At 33.9% G+C, this 25000-nt stretch overlaps 1 protein-coding gene across 3 annotated transcripts in view; it reads right to left on the bottom strand.

The window, feature by feature from the left end:
* Positions 1 to 867: 867 nt before the first annotated feature.
* LOC137652226 (uncharacterized) overlaps positions 868 to 25000 on the bottom strand; it is an 81187-nt gene continuing 57054 nt past the window's right edge. Inside the window, exons 6-20 of one of the 3 annotated variants that reach the window (XM_068385459.1) lie at positions 24553 to 24692; positions 19459 to 19574; positions 18573 to 18796; positions 15377 to 18410; positions 14769 to 14972; positions 11671 to 11838; positions 11064 to 11199; positions 10333 to 10695; positions 8587 to 8619; positions 6438 to 6572; positions 5532 to 5642; positions 4599 to 4774; positions 4010 to 4179; positions 2489 to 2605; positions 868 to 2289 (exon numbers count right to left, since the gene is read on the bottom strand). In XM_068385459.1, the coding sequence (XP_068241560.1) occupies positions 2137 to 2289; positions 2489 to 2605; positions 4010 to 4179; positions 4599 to 4774; positions 5532 to 5642; positions 6438 to 6572; positions 8587 to 8619; positions 10333 to 10695; positions 11064 to 11199; positions 11671 to 11838; positions 14769 to 14972; positions 15377 to 18410; positions 18573 to 18796; positions 19459 to 19574; positions 24553 to 24692 (5280 nt within the window). In that variant the 3' untranslated portion in view covers positions 868 to 2136. The remainder of the gene's footprint in view (positions 2290 to 2488; positions 2606 to 4009; positions 4180 to 4598; positions 4775 to 5531; positions 5643 to 6437; positions 6573 to 8586; positions 8620 to 10332; positions 10696 to 11063; positions 11200 to 11670; positions 11839 to 14768; positions 14973 to 15376; positions 18411 to 18572; positions 18797 to 19458; positions 19575 to 24552; positions 24693 to 25000) is intronic. The other 2 variants (XM_068385461.1, XM_068385460.1) reach the window with 2 other exon arrangements.

The following is a 25000-nucleotide window of genomic DNA, read 5'->3' as shown; positions in this document are numbered from 1 at the left end:
TAAACCCATGGGGCTTCAAGTAGCATTGTTTGCTTCAACAACCGTAAATGTACTGGAAACACAGTGTACACTGTATATATATATATATATATATATATATATATATATATATATATATATATATATATATATATATATATATATATATATATACACCAAGAGTTACAAATGGTAAAAAATGATGAAAGATGACTTGTGACCTGAACAAATGACTATGAAGAAAACTCTATCCTTAAAGTATAAAATTGCTACAAGTACTAACAGTCAAAAGTAAATACCATATCTAAAAATGCCTTGTGGGATGTGTCCGTCCTTTTGCAGTATTTGTAGTACAGTTGTTGCTCTTGTGTATTGTGCACAATATGTACATATTTAAGAGATGGCTTGAGCTATATTGATGAGGAGATCTCTTTTGTACATGAATAAAAATGGTGAAAGATTTCTTCATGATAATCTAAAACTTTATTCTGAATTGAGAAGAGAAAATATAAAATCTAATTAAAAACCAAGAATAAAATCTTTAATTTCTTTATACTTAATTGCATTGTATTATTTTTTTTTCTTTATTTTTGGTAAAATTGCTACAGTATCCAAGAAATTATGTAACATGACTGTACAACCAAATGTTGAGATATGAAATCATATACTACATTATACAGGGTACTTGTTTCGGAATTAGGAGGAATACACCAGAATAATCATCGAATTAGAAAAGGTATATAACAATTAGCTGTCGCATACTTAAAAAAGTAAGACTTCTTTGTTTCGAGATGATCAACATCCGAACAGTGAAACACTACTTACAAAATCCTGGCGGTGCAGGTGTCTGCGTCTATGTACACGTGTAGAAGGCTGAAAAACCCCATTACATAATAACAAGGTTCTAATGTCATACTACATATTTTTTTTCATTGTAATGCCTTTAAATTGACTGACTAATTGACGTCTAAGTTGCACTGTAATCTGATCAATGGAATACTTTTTAATGTCATGTATCCACGAAGATCAATAAATAAAACTAAGCCTCTTTGATTTTCCACACTGAGATGATTTCTTTCCAGACTCGATGTCTGGATCGAACACGCGAAATTCTTCTCTGGCCAAAATTGTCACTGTGATGCAATAACACACTAGATAATTCCCAATTAACTAGCCATATTGGATTCATCAACAAGAGAGGAATCTGTATTTGAAGTCTCGTCCAGTATTATGGAAAATTGACGTTTCAAATATTCCACCATTCACTGAAATCAACAGTGTACAGCTTCGCAGCACTCAGGGTCTACTAATTTGATAAACTAAAATGTATTAAATTCTATTTTCATTTAGTATTTTTTTTTCAGTTTTATCAATTTTTTTTCTTGCCAAGTGTACTGCAGTGTATAAATTATAATCGAATACAGTCTAATTCAATTTGAATTATCAAATAATGCCCACGATTAACTAGTATGGAATGGATGGGTGTTAACAAACTGTTTAAAGATTTTGTGCACAATCACTCAAAAACTATACAGTATTCTTAATTTCTTTCGCAATGGATTTCTATAGAATTCACAATTAAAATTCAGTTCTTTTAAAACACTAGCGGTAACTATTTTTGTTCTCACTTAAGTTTTCCTTGTAAATACGATTTTCCACTGAAATCACACAGAGGACGAAGATGCTAAAGTTTATCTTTACATAATATGTAAGACACTTTATCAGTTCAGCTTTAATTTTTTAAAAGCTTCTAAGACACATTTCGGTAAATTAATCTAGATTAACAGAAGGCTCAATAAATAAGGCTCAAAACGATCTTTAGGATAAAAGCATCATCCTTCCGCATCGTCTTCATCACATTCAAGGCTGACAAATTGCCTTAATTACAAGGGATACTGGAAAGCCCCACAAATAAGTCTCTTCTTGGTTGCCAGAACCAGAAGTCATGACCTAAATATAGTCTGTCAATTGTATCAAAATTGCCCATTTAAGCGAGCGTTTGCCGTGGTATATCCGAACGTACGATCTTGCACTATGAGTTGCATCAAACACACGTCAGTGAATGAATTGAACGCATCTTCGTATTTAGAGTGGCATAAGACAATGCTCTTGAGGATATAAAAGAATTCCCTTTAAAGTGTTCTTCGCCAAAGGATTCTACTGACAATTTGCTTCGTCGGATCCGTCTGAGCATTCGACCAAGCTATTGCATATACTGCTCTTCGAAAGGCACTGTCCCAGGGGACAGCGGTGTCCGTTGCACCTCGTTGGCATAGGTACCACCAGGTCACTTCTGGTAAGCTCCATCACCTGAAATCACAACAACTTTTATCTTAAAAAAGAGAAATGTAACTAAACTTCAGAAAAAATCTAGAATTTCATAGATGTGGATTAAAAAAAAGAAAAAAAAAAACGACTTCTAAAACCAATGAAACTAAAGAGAATGGATATGAAAAACAAAAGCAATGAGCAATGAACATCTTACCAATAATCACTTCCTATTCCTCACCTGATTCATCCATTCAAGGTATTTCACAACTTTGGTGTACACTCCGGGACGGTGGGGCCGAGCACAACCGTAGCCATTACTAGTGACACCTACTAACATCCAAGTTCCATCAGGTTCCTGGATAAATAAAATGATACTGTAATAAATGTTTTCGGCCAGACCAAAACATCACAAATAATTTCACCTTTTCATCATTATGTTTTTTAATGTAAACAGTGATTGTTAGTTACGTATTGCAGGGATGCTTAAGAACTAACAAATATTAAGTTTAACATAACATCTGGTCTGGTCCAGGTCTGCCTGTGTATAGAATTTCCTGAATCATTTTCCATCATATGTGCACGTAATACTTAACATAGTAAGTGTTGTTATAAAAAAAAATTCTCTCCTACATTTATATCAATATATATATATATATATATATATATATATATATATATATATATATATATATATATATATATATACATATATATATATATACATATATATATCCACTGAAAATTATTTTATGATAAGTTCTTCGGGCTCGGCAAGGACTCGAACCTACGTCTCCGAGTCGAAACAATCCCTTGAGCAGTAGACATTACCAAAGAGTCATCAAGAGAGATATAAGTTCCTTCCAAGTCTACTGTACATATTCTTGTCGACATGGGTAAAATGATGGTTATACTAAATAATATGTAATCAAACGAAGTTGAACAGCTAAATGTAAGTAAACACCAGGTACACAGGAAAATCATGACTGAAAGCAAGGCAGATGGAGGCTAAAGTAATACTGCTAAGACCTACTAACTCTATTGACAGTTCACTGGGAAAGGCTCTCTGTAGACTCTGCTGAGGAAAAGGAATACTTCCTTATAGGTAGTAGGTTGGCCAGGGCACCAGCCACCCGTTGAGATACTACCGCTAGAGAGTTATGGGGTCTTTTGACTGGCCAGACAGTACTACATTGGATCCTCCTCTCTGGTTACGGTTCATTTTCCCTTTGCCTACATACACACTGAATAGTCTGGCATATTCTTTACATATTCTCCTCTATCCTCATACACCTGACAACACAGATTACCAAACAATTCTTCATCACCCAAGGGGTTACTGCACTGTACTTGTTCAGTGCCACTTTCCTCTTGGTAAGGGTAGAAGAGACTCTTTAGCTATGGTAAGCAGCTCTTCTAGGAGAAGGGCACTCCAAAATCAAACCACTGTTCTCTAGTCTTGGGTAGTGCCATAGCCTCTGTACCATGGCCTTTCACTGTCTTGGATTAGAGTTCTCTTGCTTGAGGGTACACTCGAGCACACTCTCCTATCTTATTTCTCTTCCTCTTGTTTTGTTAAAGTTTTTATAGTTTATATAGGAGTTATTTATTGTTGTTACTCTTCTTAGAACATTTTATTTTCCTTTTTTCCTTTCCGCACTGAGCTATTTTCCCTGTTGGAGCCCCTGGGCTTATAGCATACTACTTTTCCAACTAGGGTTGTAGCTTGGTAAGTAATAATAATAATAATAATAATAATTACCTGACACATCAAAGGCCCGCCGGAATCACCCAGACATGCATCCCTTCCTCCGCGGTCAAATCCCGCGCAGAACATGTCGTCAGTGATTCTGTACAGGGGCAGGAATGCCGTTCTTTTGACGCACTCCACCGTTGAGATCAAGGGCACCTGGACCTCTTGCAGTGTGTCGGCTGAAGAAGAAAAATTGATGAACGGAGTTGAATATTATAATATAAGGGGAAGGTAGACTGGTAGGACAACTGACAATTAACAACAAGAACAACAAATGCAGTTTTTTTTCAAGTCCACTGCAGGGCAAAGGCCTCGAGTCTGAGGTTTGGTCAGTTTTCATCACTGCAAATTGGTGATGGTGGGAGACTTTAGTCTGATTAATCACAGCAAACCACCCTAATATGGGTGGCTGCAACTAGTACAGCTTAGCTGATCATGGCGATAGACAAATTAACACAAGTGAAGAACTAAAGCAATAAAAATAGGTTTTTTATATACCTTCCAATCAGTGTCACTTGAAAAAAATGTTAAGATGAATATCAATAGACATTCAAAGTAATAAAAAGATAAAATGATACAGAAATGTGGTTTTACTTACGGAATATTTTACCAGATTCATAAAGCTGACCCCACCCCACAAGAGTGCACATGCGATTGTTTCTGATAATGGAACCTGGACTTGGGAGACACACAGGTCTGACATAATCGGTGAAACGGACAGGTTCGTTCAGTCTCAGAAGGGAGATGTCATTGATGAAGCTTATTTCGACGTACCTTTATGGGATAAATGAATAAGAGCAATTGAAAGGATGGCACTGTGGCTGGGGATAAAAGAAATAAAAGCAATTGAAAGGATGGCGTTGTGGCAGGGGAATAGAAGGAATAAACACAATTGGAGAGATCATGTTGTGGCTGGGGACAGAAAGAATAAAAACAATTGAATGGATGGCATTGTGGCTGGGGATAGAACGAATTTTTAAAAATAATTGAGGGGATGGCATTGTGGCAGAGGATAGAAGGAATAAACACAATTGAAGGGATGGCTTTGTGGCAGGGGATAGAAGGAATAATAACAATTGAAGGAGTGGCAGTTTTTAAAATGAATAAGTTTCCATAAGCCACCCACCTGAATTCAACCAGGCCTGTACATTTCAAGCCAGATTTTCTAATGTTATTCTTTGTTTTATATACGAAGTTGTAAAATAAAAACAAAATTTAATAATCTTATTCAAGTTAGAAAGTTGATCTTCCAAGTAGTTTTATTTAAAGTTGTTGTTTTAAACTTTGTTCATAAATTTATTCAAGTTAGAAAATTAATTTCGATCTTTTAAATAGCCAAAGGTTGAAAATTAACCGAAATAATCATTCTAAATTACTGAACAGATCTCAGAAAAGATTGGACACAAAAACAGGGAAGAATCTAGTTCTAAACCTTAAACGTTACTCCCCCCCAAAAAAGAGAAAATAAAATAAAAGGAAAAAATTAAAATCTGACTGAATCGAGGAACATAACAAATCATCCAATACTTACTCAGGATGAATAAATATGTGAGTGATGTGTCTCAGCTGTTCAAAGGGCGAAGGAAATTTAGTTCCTCGACGGAGCGCTCCAAGTCTGGCCACCCAGTAAGCATTTGTGACGCTGTGATAAGAAGAGAAGAGTCAGGACAATTCTTTTCTTTATATTTTCTTATCAATTATCTTAAATTCTTCACGAGTAATGCCAAACACACACGGACACAGTTGTTTGTTCGTTCGTTCGCACTGTTACCCTAACTTATGTACATATAAAGTAAATTTCTATTAAAGTATTTATATGTATATATATATATATATATATATATATATATATATATATATATGTAAATATATATATATATATATATATATATATATATATATATATATATATATATATATATATATATATATATATATATATTAAGCGTACGAGACCCGTAACAAATGACGGCTTTATGTTTAGTTATGACTACTACTTCTCCCCTTTACTCGGGGGATGAGGAGAGCTGAGCATGACTGGATATATACACATTTATATATATATATATATATATATATATATATATATATATATATATATATATATATATATATATATATATATATATATATATGTATATATATATATATATATATATATATATATATATATATATATATATATATATATATATAAATATATAACAAAACACTTTCTTTCTATTATACAGAGGAGATACATACTGTATATACTGTATTTGTGCATGTTTGTATTGAAAAACAACATTCCATCACAGTACATGACAACATCAATGCCCGAGTTCATATATTTCATCCTTCATACAACTACCAAAAAATATTCGGTTATCTATCAAACCAACAACAATAGTATAACAACAAAAACTAGTCTATCTTTGCAAACGAAAGTCCAGCTCACCCTACGAAGCAGTGTCCAGCTGAAACCAGCCACTGATTGTTGATGAGAGTGGCTCCACATTGGTACTCCCCCTCCTTGTAGAGAGCTGCGTGCCAGGGCCAAGATCCTGGTCCGCTGTTACTGCCTCCGACGATTCTGAAATCAGAATTTCGATTATTATCAATCATTCTATTACATTTCCTTGTTGTGAATGGAACATTTAATTCTTTATATTTTAGGAAAATTAGTTCATGTCTTTGTTTACTTTTTATAAGCTGAAATATCTTGGAATGTCTTACATCCTCTATCGGGGTCAATGACCATTGATGTTAGGATGCCAGAAAACCTCATATCAGTCAATCAATCTTACATCCTCTATATAAATGCAATGTTTTTGTTTATTTTTCACTTCAGGATTACACTCAATGAAGTGACTAATAACTTGAGAATGTTGAAAAGTATATTAAAGTATTTCTTATCATTAATAACCATACTAATAATATTCACAATAATAATGAAATACAGTTTTTTATATTCTGAATGTTATGAAATTATTATCAATTTAAAAAAAAATCAACACTTAGATAATATATGCAACTCTGCCACTAAACCTGTCCGGAAAAGATTTTATTTACAGCATTTATAAAATGGCCCAAGGAAGAGAAAGACATTTAAACCAAAGTGAAGAAAATATTAAAAAAAAAAAGAAACTGTTACAACCACCCCCATCTCCAACAGGAAATGAATGTGTACTCCTCTTAGAACATATTATTTGTTTAGTATATGTTAATGTCGTGTTAACCACTATGCCTTTGCAATCTCAAACCGAGACTGTCAAAGTGAATACCGTGAAAGAAAATAGAAGAAACTAGTTGATAAAAGCAAGCAGGAAATGGATTTAATGGATTAATGCATACTCGAAATGTCACATGTGAGAAGAAGTGTCTTGGGATTCTTATATATATCGAAGTCGAGGAAATCATTCGAGTTGTTTTAGGTGTCAACATACGTACTGAATCTAATGCATTTTAAAGTAAATTTGTCATGAAAGTTATAATAAGCAACATGTAATATATATTCTTATGCAATATATTTCCTTATTTCTTTTCCTCACTGGAGTATTTTTCCTAAATGGAGCCATTGGGGTTATAGCATCCTTCTTCACCAACCAGGGTTGTAGCTTAGCCAATAATAATAATAATAATAATAATAATAATAATAATAATAATAATAATAATAATAATAATAATAATAATAATATAGTATTCCTTTTCTATTTTAAATTGGGTCACTTGACCCAAAACGACAACTATTTTGTAAACGCTATATTTACTCCAAGCGAAAGCAACCCTTTTAATGGTTCTAAAAGATCCTACATAACAGTATACCATTTTCAAATAACTCTGTCTGGATTTTCATCCTCCTCCTCTCTTAAAAATAATCTGGAAATACTGAATTTCCAGACTATGTAAGGGTAAACGAACACTTTTTTAACTGCGTTATGTGATACCCAACATTTGAAAAACCAACATCTAAACCAGGTAATGATAAAAATGGTTGTCTTCCTAATTTTGAAAATAAAACATTTCAAGTCAGAATATATAATGAGTAACCAACCTTGCTATTACATATAAAGGAGTTGAAAAATAGATTTTCTGTTTGTTAAATATAAAAAAAAAAAATTGGATTACAGCATCTGGTGAGACCAGTCCTGGGAAAAGCAAATAAAAGCTGATTTTATCTCCAAAATATCGAGAAATAATAAGTCAATAGTAATACGATTTCCAAGGAATAAAGTAACTATTTGGTAATAATCTTAATAATTTCATTAACTTTAATAATAATAATAATAATGATTTTATAATTTTAACTATCTGAAGGAAGCATGGTAAATAACACATAACGCTGATGAATGGTGAATAGGAATGACAAACACACTCGAATCAAAAGCGACGGATGAAGAATAAACAAAAACTTGTGTAACTTCATCATCTCCCTGTATACACCCAGAGAACATAATGATGATAAAAAGACAGGAGCTAAAAGGAAAGAAGAATAAAAAGACAGGAGCTAAAAGGAAAGAAGAATAAAAAGACTGGAATTTGCAAAGGCGAGAGCGAGAGATTAAATATGAACGAAATACCTGTCTCATGACAGTTTAAATACCTACCGAGGTTGTCTCACGTGGCTGCTTCGGTAATACCTGCAAAGGTCGTACAAGTTGAGGTGGTGCACAGATTCTACGTGGTCACAAGCAAAAGGGAATAAAAGGAAGATGGGAACAAGCATCTACTTTATCTACTTTGGAAAAGCATTGAAGACGAAAATAGAGCAAATGAAGAAAAATTTCTTTATGTTTTTAGCAGTGTTATTTCATTCACACGTGTGTACATATACGTATGCACATTATATATATATATATATATATATATATATATATATATATATATATATATATATATATATATATATATATATATATATATACACTGTATGTTTGTACACACCTCCATGCCCTCACCTCTCAAGAGAAGTAATATGATTAAGTATACAGTCTTCACATACATGTACAGTATATAGGCCTATATGTATACATAAATATTCATACAGTTACACAAATACACACACACACACACACACACACATATATATATATATATATATATATATATATATATATATATATATATATATAAATTATATATATATATATATATATATATATATATATATATATATATATATATATATATATATATGTGTGTGTGTGTAGTACGTATATTTATAGCGTGCGTATGATTGGTATATATGTGCGTGTAATACTACAGATATAGTTTGGTAAATTGAAATGAAGAAATGAATAGCAGATAATTTTTTTCTAATTCAACAAATGATAGAATAAGAAAGAGGAGAAAAAGCACATAAAGAACAATTATATATACATCTATCTAATCTTCAGTGATACTCTCATATTTTTAGTCTGTTTAATATTATGATTCAAGCAGCCAATAAAAGAAAAAAAAATTATATTTCCATCTAAACATCATAGATGATGCTTACACAATTTAATTGAATGCTACTGGATTAATAATTAAACATTACCACTGAAAGACCTGCGATTAGAGGAATAATGTCCCTTATAAAATGTCTGGAGAAAATTTCGTGTTACCTGAATTTATACGTCAAATGAAAATCTGTATTGATATTTGAAAAAGTCAGAAATGTTTACAGTAGAGTAACAACGTTTTAAAACACGCATGTCTTTCAAGCTCATTTAAAAAAATGTTTCAGATGATTGTTTCAACCGATTTAATCATGCGGGTAATTGAGTGTTTTCAAACATCTAGAAACTTCATTTAGATTTAAATATAAATTTGTTTTTCACAATTATTTCAAAACCGTTAGACAATGACTAATTAATTATATGAAGAGTCTCTTGTATCAATTATCTGTAACACATTAAGTTGCTTTAAAGTTTTATGTAAATTTTTATTTGTTTTATATTATGAAGGCAGAAAGAGTGTGTCTGCTGTATGTATGTTGACATGCCTTTAACTTACTTCATTCCTGATGACATCAATCAAAAAGAAAAGAAAGAAAAAATGGGGATTAAAAAGACAAGAAGACAAGAAATGGTAAAAAGTAAGCACAAACAAATATTAAAGATAAAATAGCAAATAGACCCGAAAAAAAGTGCAACAGAATATATCCTTGGTATTTTAAAGTTCTGTTATATATGTGGAGTTGTGGACCATTCATTCATTCTTTTATGGGATACAGTTACTAATTTACTTAATATTCTTAACATGCAATTACATAGGCAATAGAATTACTGAAAGAAATGATTAGGTCAATTTAAAATCATGCTCTAGACTTTAATTTGCTGCCATTATTTTAAATTATTTGTTGTTTTCACCTGGCCCTGTGACTGACGGCTCTGGGCCTCATTCCACACTGAAGATTGGAGCAAGAAACTTTCACCACGTCCTTTCTAGGGCAGCTCGTTCTTTCGAACTCCAGCGAGAGCCTCAGGTCTGTTCCCGATAAGCTCTTCTTGTCCCTCGTCAGCGATGTTATGGCGGGAGGAGGCGCTGGAACGGAGTGGGGCGAGAGAAACCGGGCTCTGGAAGCCAATGAGGATGTGGGGGAGACGTTGATTTCGTAGTAAATGGGGTCTTCGGATCCTCTGACTCCATCCGTTTCTTCGACAGGGACGTGAGGCCTGGCTGATCGCGATAGCGGGAGACTGTCCACCTGTCGTTCAATGTACTGGAAGTTGCTGTATAAAAGTAATAAGGATGAGATTATGCTGGAAGTCACTGTGTAGTAGTGATAAAGATGAAATTAAGTTATGATAAAGTTTGTAAAAAAAAAATAATATAACGATATCATATTGTTCTAGAAATTTACATGTCTGTAAGGCGACATAAATTTGATAACCATCTTACAAAACCATTCATTGAAATATTCTTGGTAACTATAAAATTAGTTTTCCAATTTTCTAATTACTATAGCCCGAGAAAGAAATTAGAAATCAGACTGTAATTAGACCATTAAAATAAAAAACTGTTTACTTATTTACCCAAGTTTTTCTGAAAAAGCTAAAAGCTGGTCATGCCTCTCTCTAGGCTTCCAAGTTCCACTCACCTGAATGTCAGCGTCTTGCAAACGGCTTGTCCAAGATCGTTGATACTCCAGGTGGTGGCTGCTTTGGACATAGCATTCTCGAAGTTGTCGATGCATAGTTTCCCCCAACGGCCTTTCTTACGCACCATCAGGTAGCCTTAAATATCAAAAGCTTCGTAAATATAAAATTATAAATAACAAATAAAAACTTTTATCAATATTACTAGTAGTAGCAATCAACTGCCAATGCTCATAAATTACAGTAAAATAAGTGGCGTACATTCATTTCTCTTCATCAACATCCCAGGCTAACTTGGCCCTCTGGCATCAAAGACTTTTCCTTATCTATTTTTCATGAATATGGATCACACTTTAAATAAGGCTTTTAAAATGTCACTTTGTTTATAACACAATACTATAAAGGAGAGCATAATAAAAACGTTTCAAATTGCAAGTCGGAAGGTCGGGTGTCTTGTTACACATAGAATAGTGTGGCTGCTTGAGTATACCCTCAAGCAAGAGAAATTTAACCCAAACCAGTGGAAGACCATGGTACAGAGGCTATGGCATCATCCTGGCTAGCCAACTAACAGCAACAAATCTACATTAGTCGGATTATTAAATCTACCTTCTTCTTTATAGAGGAGGGAATCTGCCGCAGCCACGTCAGGAGCAATAGTGACGCAGTTTTTCTCGTCGTCTCCCCCTTCACAGTCCGTTACCCCGTCGCAGACCTGACTGAGCTCTATGCACTTGCTGGAAGCTGAACAGATGAACTGGCCCGGCTTACACCAATCTACAAAAGGGTAGATAAAACACGTTTAGTTGGAAATCTTTCTCACAATAACTTATGACACAGCTGTTAGTGTCAGGTGTTGCTACTCACTTTGTTGATGTCAGTTTGAGAGGCAGTGTCAGAATACTTCTCATTTACCTACATTTCTTAACACGTTTATTAGTCGGTTGGTCTATTGTCGTACGAGTCTTCTTCAGTTTTGACAGTTTTGCCATGTACAGCATATATATGTATATGTATATGTATATATATATATATATATATATATATATATATATATATATATATATATATATATATATATATATATACATACATACATATATATACATATACATATATATATATATATATATATATATATATATATATATATATACATATACATATATATATATATATATATATATATATATATATATATATATATATATACATATACATATATATATATATATATATATATATATATATATATATACATATATATATGTATATATATACATATACTTATACATATATATATATATATATATATATATATATATATATATATATATATATATATATATACAGTATATATATATACACACACACATATTCATATACATATATGTATATATTTACATGTATATATATAAATAAATAAATATATATATATATATATATATATATATATATATATATATATATATATATATATATATATATATATATATATATATGTATATAAACATATATATATATATATATATATATATATATATATATATATATATATATATATATATATATATATATATATATATATATATATGGGGATGAGTGCGTATGCTAGATCATGGCCAGCTTCCAAAAGCTGAAGTTTCCTTTTAAAGTCATCTTAATAAGCCAACGTATTTTAAGAAATTATCTATGAATAGGTTCCAACGATTTCAAGGTAGATGCTTAGAAAACAGTCCAAATACACATTTGCCCAATATCCTTACTTTTTTTTTCTAAACAATAAAGCTGTATGTTCATTATTTTCTTTCTAAACGGTCATGCCGTTTTACAGTCAAGTGTCATTTTTCCTTTTTAAGCCACGTAGACACAAAAACTCAATATCATTCCAATGTCCCAGTAAGTTCTTCCTATTGCTAAATTGGTCAAATGTGTTTAGTCTTTCCAAATTATTTAAAAGAAAATACCCAATTCAGTCCTTCATATTGCTAGAAAGAAAAAAACCAGTTTGAGAGAGACTTGACTTCATTTCGTCTTCTGTTTCACCAGTTTAAAAAAATGACGCAAAAATGGGACACCAAATTTTTGCTTTAACTACTTTATAACATATATAGCTCGTCAATGGTACTTAAACGTACAGTGCATCTTACCAGTATTACAGAAGTCTCTAATTAAGGTCAATTGGGTTTACATTGTACCAGTATTACAGATGCCTCTAATTAAGGTCAATTAGGTTTACATCATACCAGTATTACATAGGTCTCTAATCAAGATCAAGTAGGTTTACATCGTACTACTATTACAGATGTCTCTAATCGAGGTCAATTAGGTTTATGCTATACTAGTATTACACATCTCTAATCGAGGTCAATTAGGTTTACATCGTACCAGTATTACATATTTCTCTAGTTAAGATCAAGAAGGATTACATTGTACTTCTATTACAGATGTCCCTAATCGAGGTTAATTAGGTTAACGTTATACCAGTATCAAAGATGTCTCTAATCGAGGTCAATTAGGTTTACGTCGTACCAGTATTACAGATGTCTCTAATTAAGGTCAATTAAGCTTATGTCCTACAACCATTACAGATGTTGCTAAACGAGGTCAATTAGATTTACACTGTACTAATGTTACAGATGTCTCTAATCGAGGTCAATTAGGTTTACCAGTATTACATATGTTTCTGGTTAAGATCAAGTAGGTTTACATCGTACTACTATTACAGATGTCCCTAACCGAGGTTAATTAGGTTACATCATACCAGTACTACAGAAGTCTGTAATCGAGGTCAATTAGGTTTACGTCGTACCAGTATTACAGATCTCTCTAATTAAGGTCAATTAAGCTTACACTGTACAACTATTAGAGATGGTGCTAATCGAGGTCAATTAGGTTTACATCATATCAGTATCACAGAAGTCTCCTAACTAAGGAAAACTGCGTTTACGTCGTACCAGTCTCACTGGTGTCTCTAATCGAGGTCAATTAGGTTTACGTCGTACCAGTAACACAGATATCTCTAATTAAGGTCAATTAAGCTTACATTGTACATCTATTAGAGATGGTGCTAATCGAGGTCAATTAGGTTTACGTCATATCAGTATCACAGAAGTCTCCTACTAACTAAGGAAAATTGCGTTTACGTCGTACCAGTCTTACTGATGTCTCTAATCGAGGTCAATTAGGTTTACGTTGTACCAGTACAGGTATTACAGATGTCTCTAATCGAGGTCAATTAGGTTTACGTCATACCAGTAACACAGATGTCTCTAATTAAGGTCAATTAAGCTTACATCGTACTACTATTACAGATGTTGCTGATCGAGGTCAAATAGGTTTACATCGTATCAGTATTACATAAGTCTCTTAATTAAGGACAATTGCATTTCCATGGTACCAGTATTACAGATGCCTCTAATCAAGGTCAATTAGATTTACGTCGTACCAGTATTACAGATATCTCTAATCGAGGCCAATTAGGTTTACATCATATCAGTATTACAGATGTCTTTAATCAAGGTCCATTACGTTCACGTTGTACTAGTACTGTATTACAAATGTCTCTAATCGAGGTCAATTATGTTTACATTGTATCATTATTACAGATGTCTCTAATGAAGGCCAACTAGGTTTACATCGAATCAGTATTACAAATGTCTCTCACTAGGGACAATTAGGTTTAGAATCTTCAAGAAACATCTTACCGCAATTCGTCTCATCGGAATGATCCCAACAATCGACGATGCCATCACAAATCTTCCGGCTAAGTAACTGTCTCTTTAAGAGATCAGCGCATGTGCAATTGGCCTCATCTGATGAGTCCTTGCAATCTTGAATGAGGTTACAGCGCGAAAATTCAGGAATGCATTCGCCATTATCACAGCGGAACTGGGATTTGCTTGAACAAGCTAAAAGAGTTAAATATTTCTGTTAGCTAACACTACATATAAATTGTTGTAGCACCATAATATGTACACTTATATAATTTCTAATCATATTTTGATCAACTTTCCAAACTACTCTTAAATCAGAAAGAAAATAAACTTTTCTCCATGAATGACCTTTTAGAACAATAGGTTATTCTTTAACTGGTTTATGCTTATATCTAATCTAGGTTATGTTAATTACTGTAGCAAATAATGCCCATGTTAGTAATTTCATTAATGGATGCTCAGCTACCAATACAACTTACATATAATGATTTAATTTGAAATAATAAACATTTAGGATTAGAAATACAGTTGACTTTAATTGCAGTACTCTCAAAATCTTCTCTGAACCATTATTGACAACTAAAGAGACTATTACTTACGTGAATCAGTGACATTTCTAAAACTCAGTTCCGTCGTCCCAGAGTGTACACTGTAAGATATATCCACCGAAGTTTCAGTTCGCATCTCTGTTGTGGACGGAGGACTAGTTCCAAGAAGCGTCGTTTTGATTTCATTGTCCCCATCATCAAATACTTCATAGCCTTCGGTGGTTGTAGTAAATCTGATGGGATGCATTGGACGAGTCATTACTGGGAAGAGGTCATGGGAAAAGGGACGGGACGTAGAATGTTTGGTTGTATAGCGAAAAGGAGCTCTTGTGGGTAATGTTGTGATCGTTCGAATTGTTGATGTTGTTCCAGTTGTTGATGCAGTTGTTGCTTCAGTTGTTGATGTTGCTGTTGCTTCAGTTGTTGATGTAGTTGTTGCTTCAGTTATTAATGTTGTCGTTGCTCCAGTTGTAGATGCTATTCCAGTCGTTAATGTTGTTGTTATTGCTCCGGATGTTGATGCTGGCAATGCTGTTGTTATTGAAGTTGTTGCTCCAGTTGTTGATGCTGGCGATGCTGTTGTTGTTGATGTTGCTGCTCCAGTTGTTGATGTTGTTGCTCCAGTTGTTAATGTTGGTATCTCTGCTGTGGTTGTTACGTTAGAAACATCTAAATGATTTCTTGTTTTGTTTATATGTTCAGAGAATATTCTGTTGATTGACTCCAGGATGACTTTGCGGTTGTCTGACAGTTGAGTGGTGTGGTCTGTGGTATGTGACTCAAGGGTGGTAGTTTCAGTCCCTGTGGTTTCTTCTTCTTTAGTGGCTGGGGAAGTTTCATTTTCTTCTTCCAATGATATTGTGTCAAATATTTCCTGGAGAAGCTCTTCCAGTGACTGACCTTCTTTCAGTACAAAAGTGTGAATTGGAGGATTGGTGATGGATGTAGAGCTTCCAGGGCTTCTGCTGGTAATACCGATAATATGAGGAGAGGGAAGACTTGCATTTTGGTTATCTGTCATGATAAGTGTTAAAGAAGGAGTAGTTGGGACATCATCAGAAAGTAGTGGAGGCAGCTGTGCAGACTTAGGAACCCTCTCTTCAAAGGCAATTGGTTCCCAGTTGCTCCTATATTTAGGTTCTAGAGGATTACCACCACGGTTATTTTGCGTTTGGATCGTAACAGAATCAGTCAGTGGAATAAGAGTGTAATCTGATGTCAAGTTTGCAGTATCATTTTCTGTAGGGGATCTTGTAGGTTTAGTTGATCCTTGCAAATGTGTGAAGTAAGATGTCACATCAGGAATGGTTGTTATGCCAACTGTTTCATCAGACTCGTTCAAATGGTAACTATTTACTTCAGGTTGGAAGGTCACTGATGAATAATATGACTTCTCAAAATCTCTTAACTGTTGAAGGACTGCAGGGTCTGAGAGATATATTTGGCTAAGATTCCTTAGTAATGAAAAGAGATGTGTTTGATTGTCAGATAACCTTTCATGTAAGGGAATAGCAGTATCTTGGGTATCATAATCAACAGGTTTCCCTTCTCTACTGGAAAAGCCGTGGTTAAATAGTGGATGCTCAAAATGAGCTGCTTCATGCAAACCGCGATAATCAAGATTTTCAAGCAAAATTCTGAAAGCATCCTCCAGATGTTTGGTGTCTAGCCTCCTTGAATCACCAAGTGCAGGCGTCACTGGAGTTGTACTTTTGACTTCATTTTCTGGGGTTGTCTGGAGGTTTACAATAACCACGTTAGGATAATTCGATCTTGTTCTGTTCACTGTAAGGTACTGCACATTACCTCCAGAGATAATTGGAACAGCTACAACATGCTGATCAGATGCAAAGTCTTTTAGTGGGGAAGGCTCATTAGTTGGTCTGTAAACTGGGCCATACTGATCTGTTGAGGCATAGTTATTTGAATTATACAGAGATGTGTAAGATTCTGGAAGATCAGACGTTATATCAGGTCGATAAACAGGAGCAAGAGAACTTGGCGGCCTGTAGATAGGGCCAAGGAATCGTGTGGTTGTCTTTTGAGCTTGAGCTGGATTGTGCACGGGATGCCTTTCAGTTGAGCCAAACTGAACATCCATACTAGTGGAAGTTACAACTTCTGTATTTAGTATCAAAGGTTTTCTGGTTGTTAAGAGATCCCAAATATTAAAACCTGATGTAGAATAGGTAGGTGAAGAGGAGGATGAGGTTATGGGATATCTGAATCTATCCAATGGAAAACGAACTGGAGGTGGCATGGGTGGAATGGGTTCTCGTACACCGGAGTAAGAAGTTACTTTAGGAGATTCAGGTACTTGCATTGACATTGTTGTAGCCGTATTACTGATGGAATGAGAAGCAGAATGAGAAGGGGGTCTATTCTGCTCTGATATACTCTGAAATGTGACCAATCGATTTTCAGAGTTTGGAGTATGACCTTTTGTTCTCTCTGTCACCATAGCTGATTGTGGAATGGCTATCATGGGGTCTAAACCTTCAAAGTTACTGTTCTGTTGAGGAGGAAGTTGAGGTCGTGGGGTTGTGAAGAACAGTAATTCCGCTAAAATTGCCTGTAGATCCTCCTTTGAAGGATTCCTCTTTGTTGTCATTTTATTATCTCTAATATCTTCCACAATGCCTAGACGATCCCTAAAAGCAGAAAATGGTGCTGTTGTCGTCGGGGGAAGGGGAGTTGTTGTAGGAGTATTTGTACTGATAGTTGCTGGTGGTGCAGCAGTAGTAGTAGTGGTTGAGGTAGTAGTGCTAGAGGTTGTAGTAGTAGTAGTTGTTGGTGTAGTCGTAGTTGTTGTGGTAGTTGTTACTGTTGTTGTTGGAGTGGCGATTGGACTAGCATTATCTCTAGGTCCTGTTACTAAAGCAGGATGATGAGGTGGTCTAGAAGATGGGCTAAAATAAGGTCGTGTTGTGTCTCTGCGATCTGAAGTTCTGGTTGCCGGTGTTGTTGATGGGGCATACGTAGCTGATGGGCTGAATACATTGAATGGGTTCACAGGCCTCCAAGGTCCAAATTCATACACAAGGTTACCCACAGTGCTCGTTGTAGCAGCAGCTTCTGTAACCACCTGTAATAAGAATAACTTTTCTGAAGGGATTTAATTGATCTAACTTGAATAAATTTTATCTATGAATGAAGACCGACCATTGGGTCCAAGTTTGACAATCATCTAGTTGAAATTCGTTATCACTGAAGGAAGGTCAGTAAAAATTAAGTTCCGTTTACGTACCTTTTCTCGCTGATCTTGCTGCGCATGAGTACGCACAGCAGATCCCGAAGGCTTCCTGATCATGATGGCACCGCCAGGACCTTGCTGAGTACCCTCCACCTTGATCACTTGCACGTCTTCTTCCTTTTTGGGAGAAGCAGGCAAAGGTACTGCCGGAGCAGCTGCCACAGGCACAGGTCCTACAGCTGCTTTTGGAACTTCTACTCCACCAACTTCCGTATCTCCTGAAAATGAGTCAGTTGCAATATCAAGTATATCCAGTAAGGGCATCTACCATTTTCCTTCATATCTGAATTAATAAAAATGTTGCACACAAAGAAATTCATTAATTCTTAAATTTATTTTATATGGCTGTATATACTATACAATAAAGTTTTTAAAAGTAAATAACAAATCGAGAAAGTTTCAAGAAGTCCACCAGTGTAACAAATAAGACAAAAAAGAAAGAACTCATATGAAAAAAAAATATTTTAGATTAAAAGCAATTATATATATATATATATATATATATATATATATATATATATATATATATATATATATATATATATATATATATACACATATATATATATTATATATATATATATATATATAATATATATATATATATATATATATATATATATATATATATATATATATATATATATATATATATATATATATATATATATATATATATATATATATATATATATATATATTGACCAAAACTTGTCAAATAACAGAATGAAAGTAACACTCCATAACGTAAAATATTTCCTGTAATTGTCTTTCATTTACTAAATCAGTAAAACAGCAAGTGAACAACCTTATTCAATCCCAGCTACAGAAAGATAAGGAATAGATGACTAAAAAAGATAAACATAAATATTTTCCTTACTTGCAATTACTAATGAATCGATGTCAACTGCTACAGTCTTGAAAGCCACGGGCTCCATGCTCATCAATTCCTGCAAAAGGACGTCCCGGACAGCCATGACTGTGTTATCCACATGACTGTAAGAGAGGGAAGTTGGTCAGTGCTTAATAATCCAGTTACTTTCTATTACCAAAATGCAAGATGTGTTATCTAATCCTTTCTGTAGTTAATTTGAAGCAAGATTTGTTAACTAATCCTTTCAGTGGTAAATTTGAAGCAAGATGTGTTAACTAATCCTTTCTGTGGTGAATTTGAAGCAAGATGTGTTAACGACGTGTTAACTAATCCTTTCTGTGGTGAATTTGAAGAAAGATGTGTTAACGACGTGTTAACTAATCCTTTCTGTGGTGAATTTGAAGAAAGATATGTTAACTAAACTTGTTAGCTAATCCTTTCTGTGATGAATTTGAAGCAACATGTGTTAACTAATCTTTTCTGGGGTGAATTTGAAGCAAGATTTGTTAACTAATCCTTTCTGTGGTGAATTCGAAGCAAGATGTGTTAACAAATCCTTTCTGTTGTGAATTTGAAGCAAGATGTGTTAACTAATCCTTTCTGTGGTGAATTTTAAGCAAGATGTGTTTGATGAATATAAAGCAAGATGTGTTAACTAACCCTTTCTGTGGTGAATTTGAAGCAAGGTGTGTTAAATAATCCTTTTGTGGTGAATTTGAAGCAAGATGTGATACCTAATCCTTTCTGTGGTGAAATTTAAGCAAGATGTGTTAACTAATCCTATCTGTTGTATATTTGAAGCAAGATGTGTTTGATGAAAATGAAGCAAGATGTGTTAACTAACCCTTTCTGTGGTGAATTTGAAGCAAGGTGTGTTAAATAATCCTTTTGTGGTGAATTTGAAGCAAGATGTGTTACCTAATCCTTTCTGTGGTGAATTTTAAGCAAGATGTGTTAACTAATCCTTTCTGTTGTGAATTTTAAGCAAGATGTGTTAACTAATCCTTTCTGTTGTGAATTTGAAGCAAGATGTGTTTGATGAATTTGAAGCAAAATATGTTAACTAACCCTTTCTGTGGTGAATTTGAAGCAAGATGTGTTAACTAATCCTTTCTGTGGTGAATTTTAAGCAAGATGTGTTAACTAAACCTTTCTGTTGTGAATTTGAAGCAAGATGTGTTTGATGAATTCGAAGCAAGATGTGTTAACTAACCCTTTCTGTGGTGAATTTGAAGCAAGATGTGTTAAGTAATCCTTTCTGTGGTGAATTTTAAGCAAGATGTGTTAACTAATCCTTTCTGTTGTGAATTTGAAGCAAGATGTGATTGATGAATTTGAAGCAAGATGTGTTAACTAATCCTTTCTGTGGTGAATTTTAAGCAAGATGTGTTAACTAATCCTTTCTGTTGTGAATTTGAAGCAAGATGTGTTTGATGAATTTGAAGCAAGATGTGTTAACTAACAATTTCTGTGATGAATTTGAAGCAAGATGTGTTAACTAACAATTTCTGTGGTGAATTTGAAGCCAGATTTGTTAACTGATCCTTTCTGTGGTAAATTTGAAGCAAGATGTGTTAACTAATCCTTTCTGTGGTGAATTTGAATCAAGATGTGTTTGAAGAATTTGAAGCAAGATGTGTTAACTAACCCTTTCTGGGGTGAATTTGATGAAAGATGTGTTAACTAACCCTTTCTGTAGTGAATTTGAAGCAAGATGTGTTAACTAATCCTTTCTGTGGTGAATTTGAAGTAAGATGTGTTAACTAATCTTTTCTGGGGTGAATCTGCAGCAACATGTGTTAACTAATTCTTTCTGTGGTGAATTTGAAGCATTATGTGTTAACTGATCCTTTCTGTGGTGAATTTTAAGCAAGATGTGTTAACTAATCCTTTCTGTTATGAATTTAAAACAAGATGTGTTTTATGAATGTGAAGCAAGATGTGTTAACTGATCCTTTCTGTTGTGAATTTGAAACAAGATGTGTTTGATGAATCTGAAGCAAGATATGTTAACTAACCCTTTCTGTGGTGAATATGAAGCAAGATTTGTTAACTAATCCTTTCTGTGGTGAATTTGAAGCAAGATGTGTTAACAAATCCTTTCTGTTGTGAATTTGAAGCAAGATGTGTTAACAAATCCGTTCTGTGGTGAATTTGAAGCAAGATGTGTTAACTAATCCTTTCTGTGGTGATTTTAAAGCAAGATGTGTTAACAAATCCTTTCTGTGGTGAATTTGAAGCAAGATGTGTTTCATGAATTTGAAGCAAGATGTGTTAACTAACCCTTTCTGTGGTGAATTTGAAGCAAGATGTGTTAACTAATCCTTTCTGTTGTGAATTTGAAGCAAGATGTGTTTGATGCATGTGAAGCAAGATGTGTTAACTAATCCTTTCTGTTGTGAATTTGAAGCAAGATGTGTTTGATGCATGTGAAGCAAGATGTGTTAACTAATCCTTTCTGTGGTGAATTTGAAGCAAGATTTGTTGAGTAATCCTTCCTGTGGTGAAATTGAAACAAGAAGTGTTAACTAATCCTTTCTGTGGTGAATTAGAAGCAAGATTTGTTAATTAATCTTTTCTGTGGTGAATCTGAAGCAAGATGAGCAAGATGTGTTAACTAATCCTTTCTGTGGTGAATTTGAAGCAAGATCTGTTAACTAATCCTCTCTGTTGCGAATTTGAAGCAAGATGTGTTTGATGAATGTGAAGCAAGATGTGTTAACTAATCCTTTCTGTGGTGAATTTGAAGCAAGATTTGTTAACAAATCCTTTCTGTGATGAAATTAAAGCAAGAGGTGTTTAATGAATGTGAAGCAAGATGTGTTAACTAATCCTTTCTGTGGTGAATTTGAAGCAAGATTTGTTAACTAATCCTTTCTGTGATGAAATTGAAGCAAGATGTGTTAACTACGTGTTAACTAATCCTTTCTGTGGTGAATTTGAAGTAAGATGTGTTAACTAATCCTTTCTGTTGTGAATTTGAAGCAAGATGTGTTTGATGAATGTGAAGAAAGATGTGTTAACTAATCCTTTCTGTGGTAAATTTTAAGCAAAATGTGTTAACAAATCCTTTCTATGGTGAATTTGAAGCAAGATGTGTTAACTAATCCTTTCTGTGGTGAATTTGAAGCAAGATGTGTTAACTAATCCTTTCTGTGGTGAATTTGAAGCAAGATGTGTTAACTAATCCTTTCTGTTGTGAATTTGAAGCAAGATGTGTTAACTAATCCTTTCTGTTGTGAATTTGAAGCAAGATGTGTTTGATGAATGTGAAGAAAGATGTGTTAACTAATCCTTTCTGTGGTAAATTTGAAGCAAGATGTGTTAACAAATCCTTTCTATGGTGAATTTGAAGCAAGATGTATTAACTAATCCTTTCTGTGGTGAATTTGAAGCAAGATGTGTTAACTAACCCTTTCAGTGGGGAATTTGAAGCAAGATGTGTTTGATGAATTTGAAGCAAGATGTGTAAACTAACCCTTTCTGTTGTAAATGTGAAGCAAGATGTGTAAACTAACCCTTTCTGTTGTGAATTTGAAGCAAGATGTGTTAAATAATCCTTTCTGTGGTGAATTTGAAGCAAGATGTGTTAACTAATCCTTTCTGTGGTGAATTTGAAGCAAAATATGTTTACTAACCCTTTCTGGGGTGAATTTGAAGCAAGATGTGTTAACTAACCCTTTCTGTGGTGAATTTGAAGCAAGATGTGTTTGATGAATTTGAAGCAAGATGTGTAAACTAACCCTTTCTTTTGTGAATTTGAAGCAAGATGTGTAAACTAACCCTTTCTGTTGTGAATGTGAAGCAAGATGTGTTAACTAATCCTTTCCGTGGTGAATTTGAAGCAAGATGTGTTAACTAATCCTTTCTGTGGTGAATTTGAAGCAAGATGTGTTAACTAACCCTTTCTGTGGTGAATTTGAAGCAAGATGTGTCAACTGACCCTTTCTGTGGTGAATTTGAAGCAAGATGTGTTAACTAACCCTTTCTGTGGTGAATTTGAAGCAAGATGTGTTTGATGAATTTGAAGCAAGATGTGTAAACTAACCCTTTCTTTTGTGAATTTGAAGCAAGATGTGTAAACTAACCCTTTCTGTTGTGAATGTGAAGCAAGATGTGTTAACTAATCCTTTATGTGGTGAATTTGAAGCAAGATGTGTTAACTAATCCTTTCTGTGGTGAATTTGAAGCAAGATGTGTTAACTAGCCCTTTCTGTGGTGAATTTGAAGCAAGATGTGTTAACTAGCCATTTCTGTGGTGAATTTGAAGCAAGATGTGTTAACTGACCCTTTCTGTGGTGAATTTGAAGCAAGATGTGTTAACTAGCCCTTTCTGTGGTGAATTTGAAGCAAGATGTGTTAACTAACCCTTTCTGGAGTGAATTTGAAGAAAGGTGTGTTAAATAATCCTTTTTGTGGTGAATTTGAAGAAAGATGCGTTAAATAATCCTTTCTGTGGTGAATTTGACAGGAGTAATCCAGGATTTTTTTTTTAATAATTTCCAGGTCTTTCTCCTCCCCCTTACACTTTGCATGAATGCTGATGAACTTTTCTAAAGGAAGTTGCTAATTCATATTTTGATAACGATTTCAATATAATTCATTAACTAACACAAGTGAAGAGTGTATTGAAAAAAAAATGTTTTAAATGGAATTTCTTTCATAAATATATTCCCCTTTATAAATAAAAAAACCATAATACCTAACGTGAATAACATATGATACTAAAACCAAATGATAAGAGCATAACACCCAAACATCATTAAGGAAAAACTCTTCTAGGCGAAGGCCAGTTCGAAATCAAATGGTTGTCCTCTAGGCTTGGTAGTGCCATACTCTGTACCATGGCCTTCCACTGTTTTAAGGTAGAGTTCTCTTGCTTGATTTTACACTTGGGCACCTTATCTTATTTCTCTCCCTCTTTCTTGTGTAAAAATTCATTACTTCGCCTTTGATTTATTTATTTCCTTATTGTCTTTTCTTACTGGGCTATTTTTCCTTGTAGGAGCCCTTGGGATTATAACATTCTGCTTTTCAAACTTGGGTTGTAGCTTTGATGATGATGATAATAATAATAATAATAATAATAATTCCTTTTACCTAGGCATCTTTCTTCGATCGAGACCTAAGGTGAATTGTACGTTGAGACCCTTGTTCTTGGCGTTGTTCTTCGTGAACCGCAACACCTTCGCTCTTCTTAAAGATCCTCTCATGAAGCTGTTTTCGTATACTTTCTCCAGCTGCAGGGGTTTCATGGAGAGAGAAAAAAAAACAAGAGTTAGTAAACACGATATCACTGATGAAAATATGCCTACAAAATACACACACTTATATACACAGTATACAAGAGCTGTTGGTTAGAGTTTATGCTTCAACCGAAAAGGAATACAATTTAACCATAAAAGAACCCATTTTCTGTGTACAACTTGAGGCCATAAATCTTTGATGCGACAATATATGTGCAAGTGCCAATATATATCTTTTTGAATCTACACACAATCATCATGCACTGTGCTTTTTAATATCCATATATATATATATATATATA

This window comes from Palaemon carinicauda, chromosome 13 (genome assembly GCF_036898095.1).
Source record: "Palaemon carinicauda isolate YSFRI2023 chromosome 13, ASM3689809v2, whole genome shotgun sequence".
In the NCBI taxonomy this organism is placed as follows: Eukaryota; Metazoa; Arthropoda; class Malacostraca; order Decapoda; family Palaemonidae; genus Palaemon; species Palaemon carinicauda.
The sequence above is the reverse complement of the archived record's forward strand: the minus strand, read 5'-3'. Positions and strand labels throughout refer to the sequence as shown.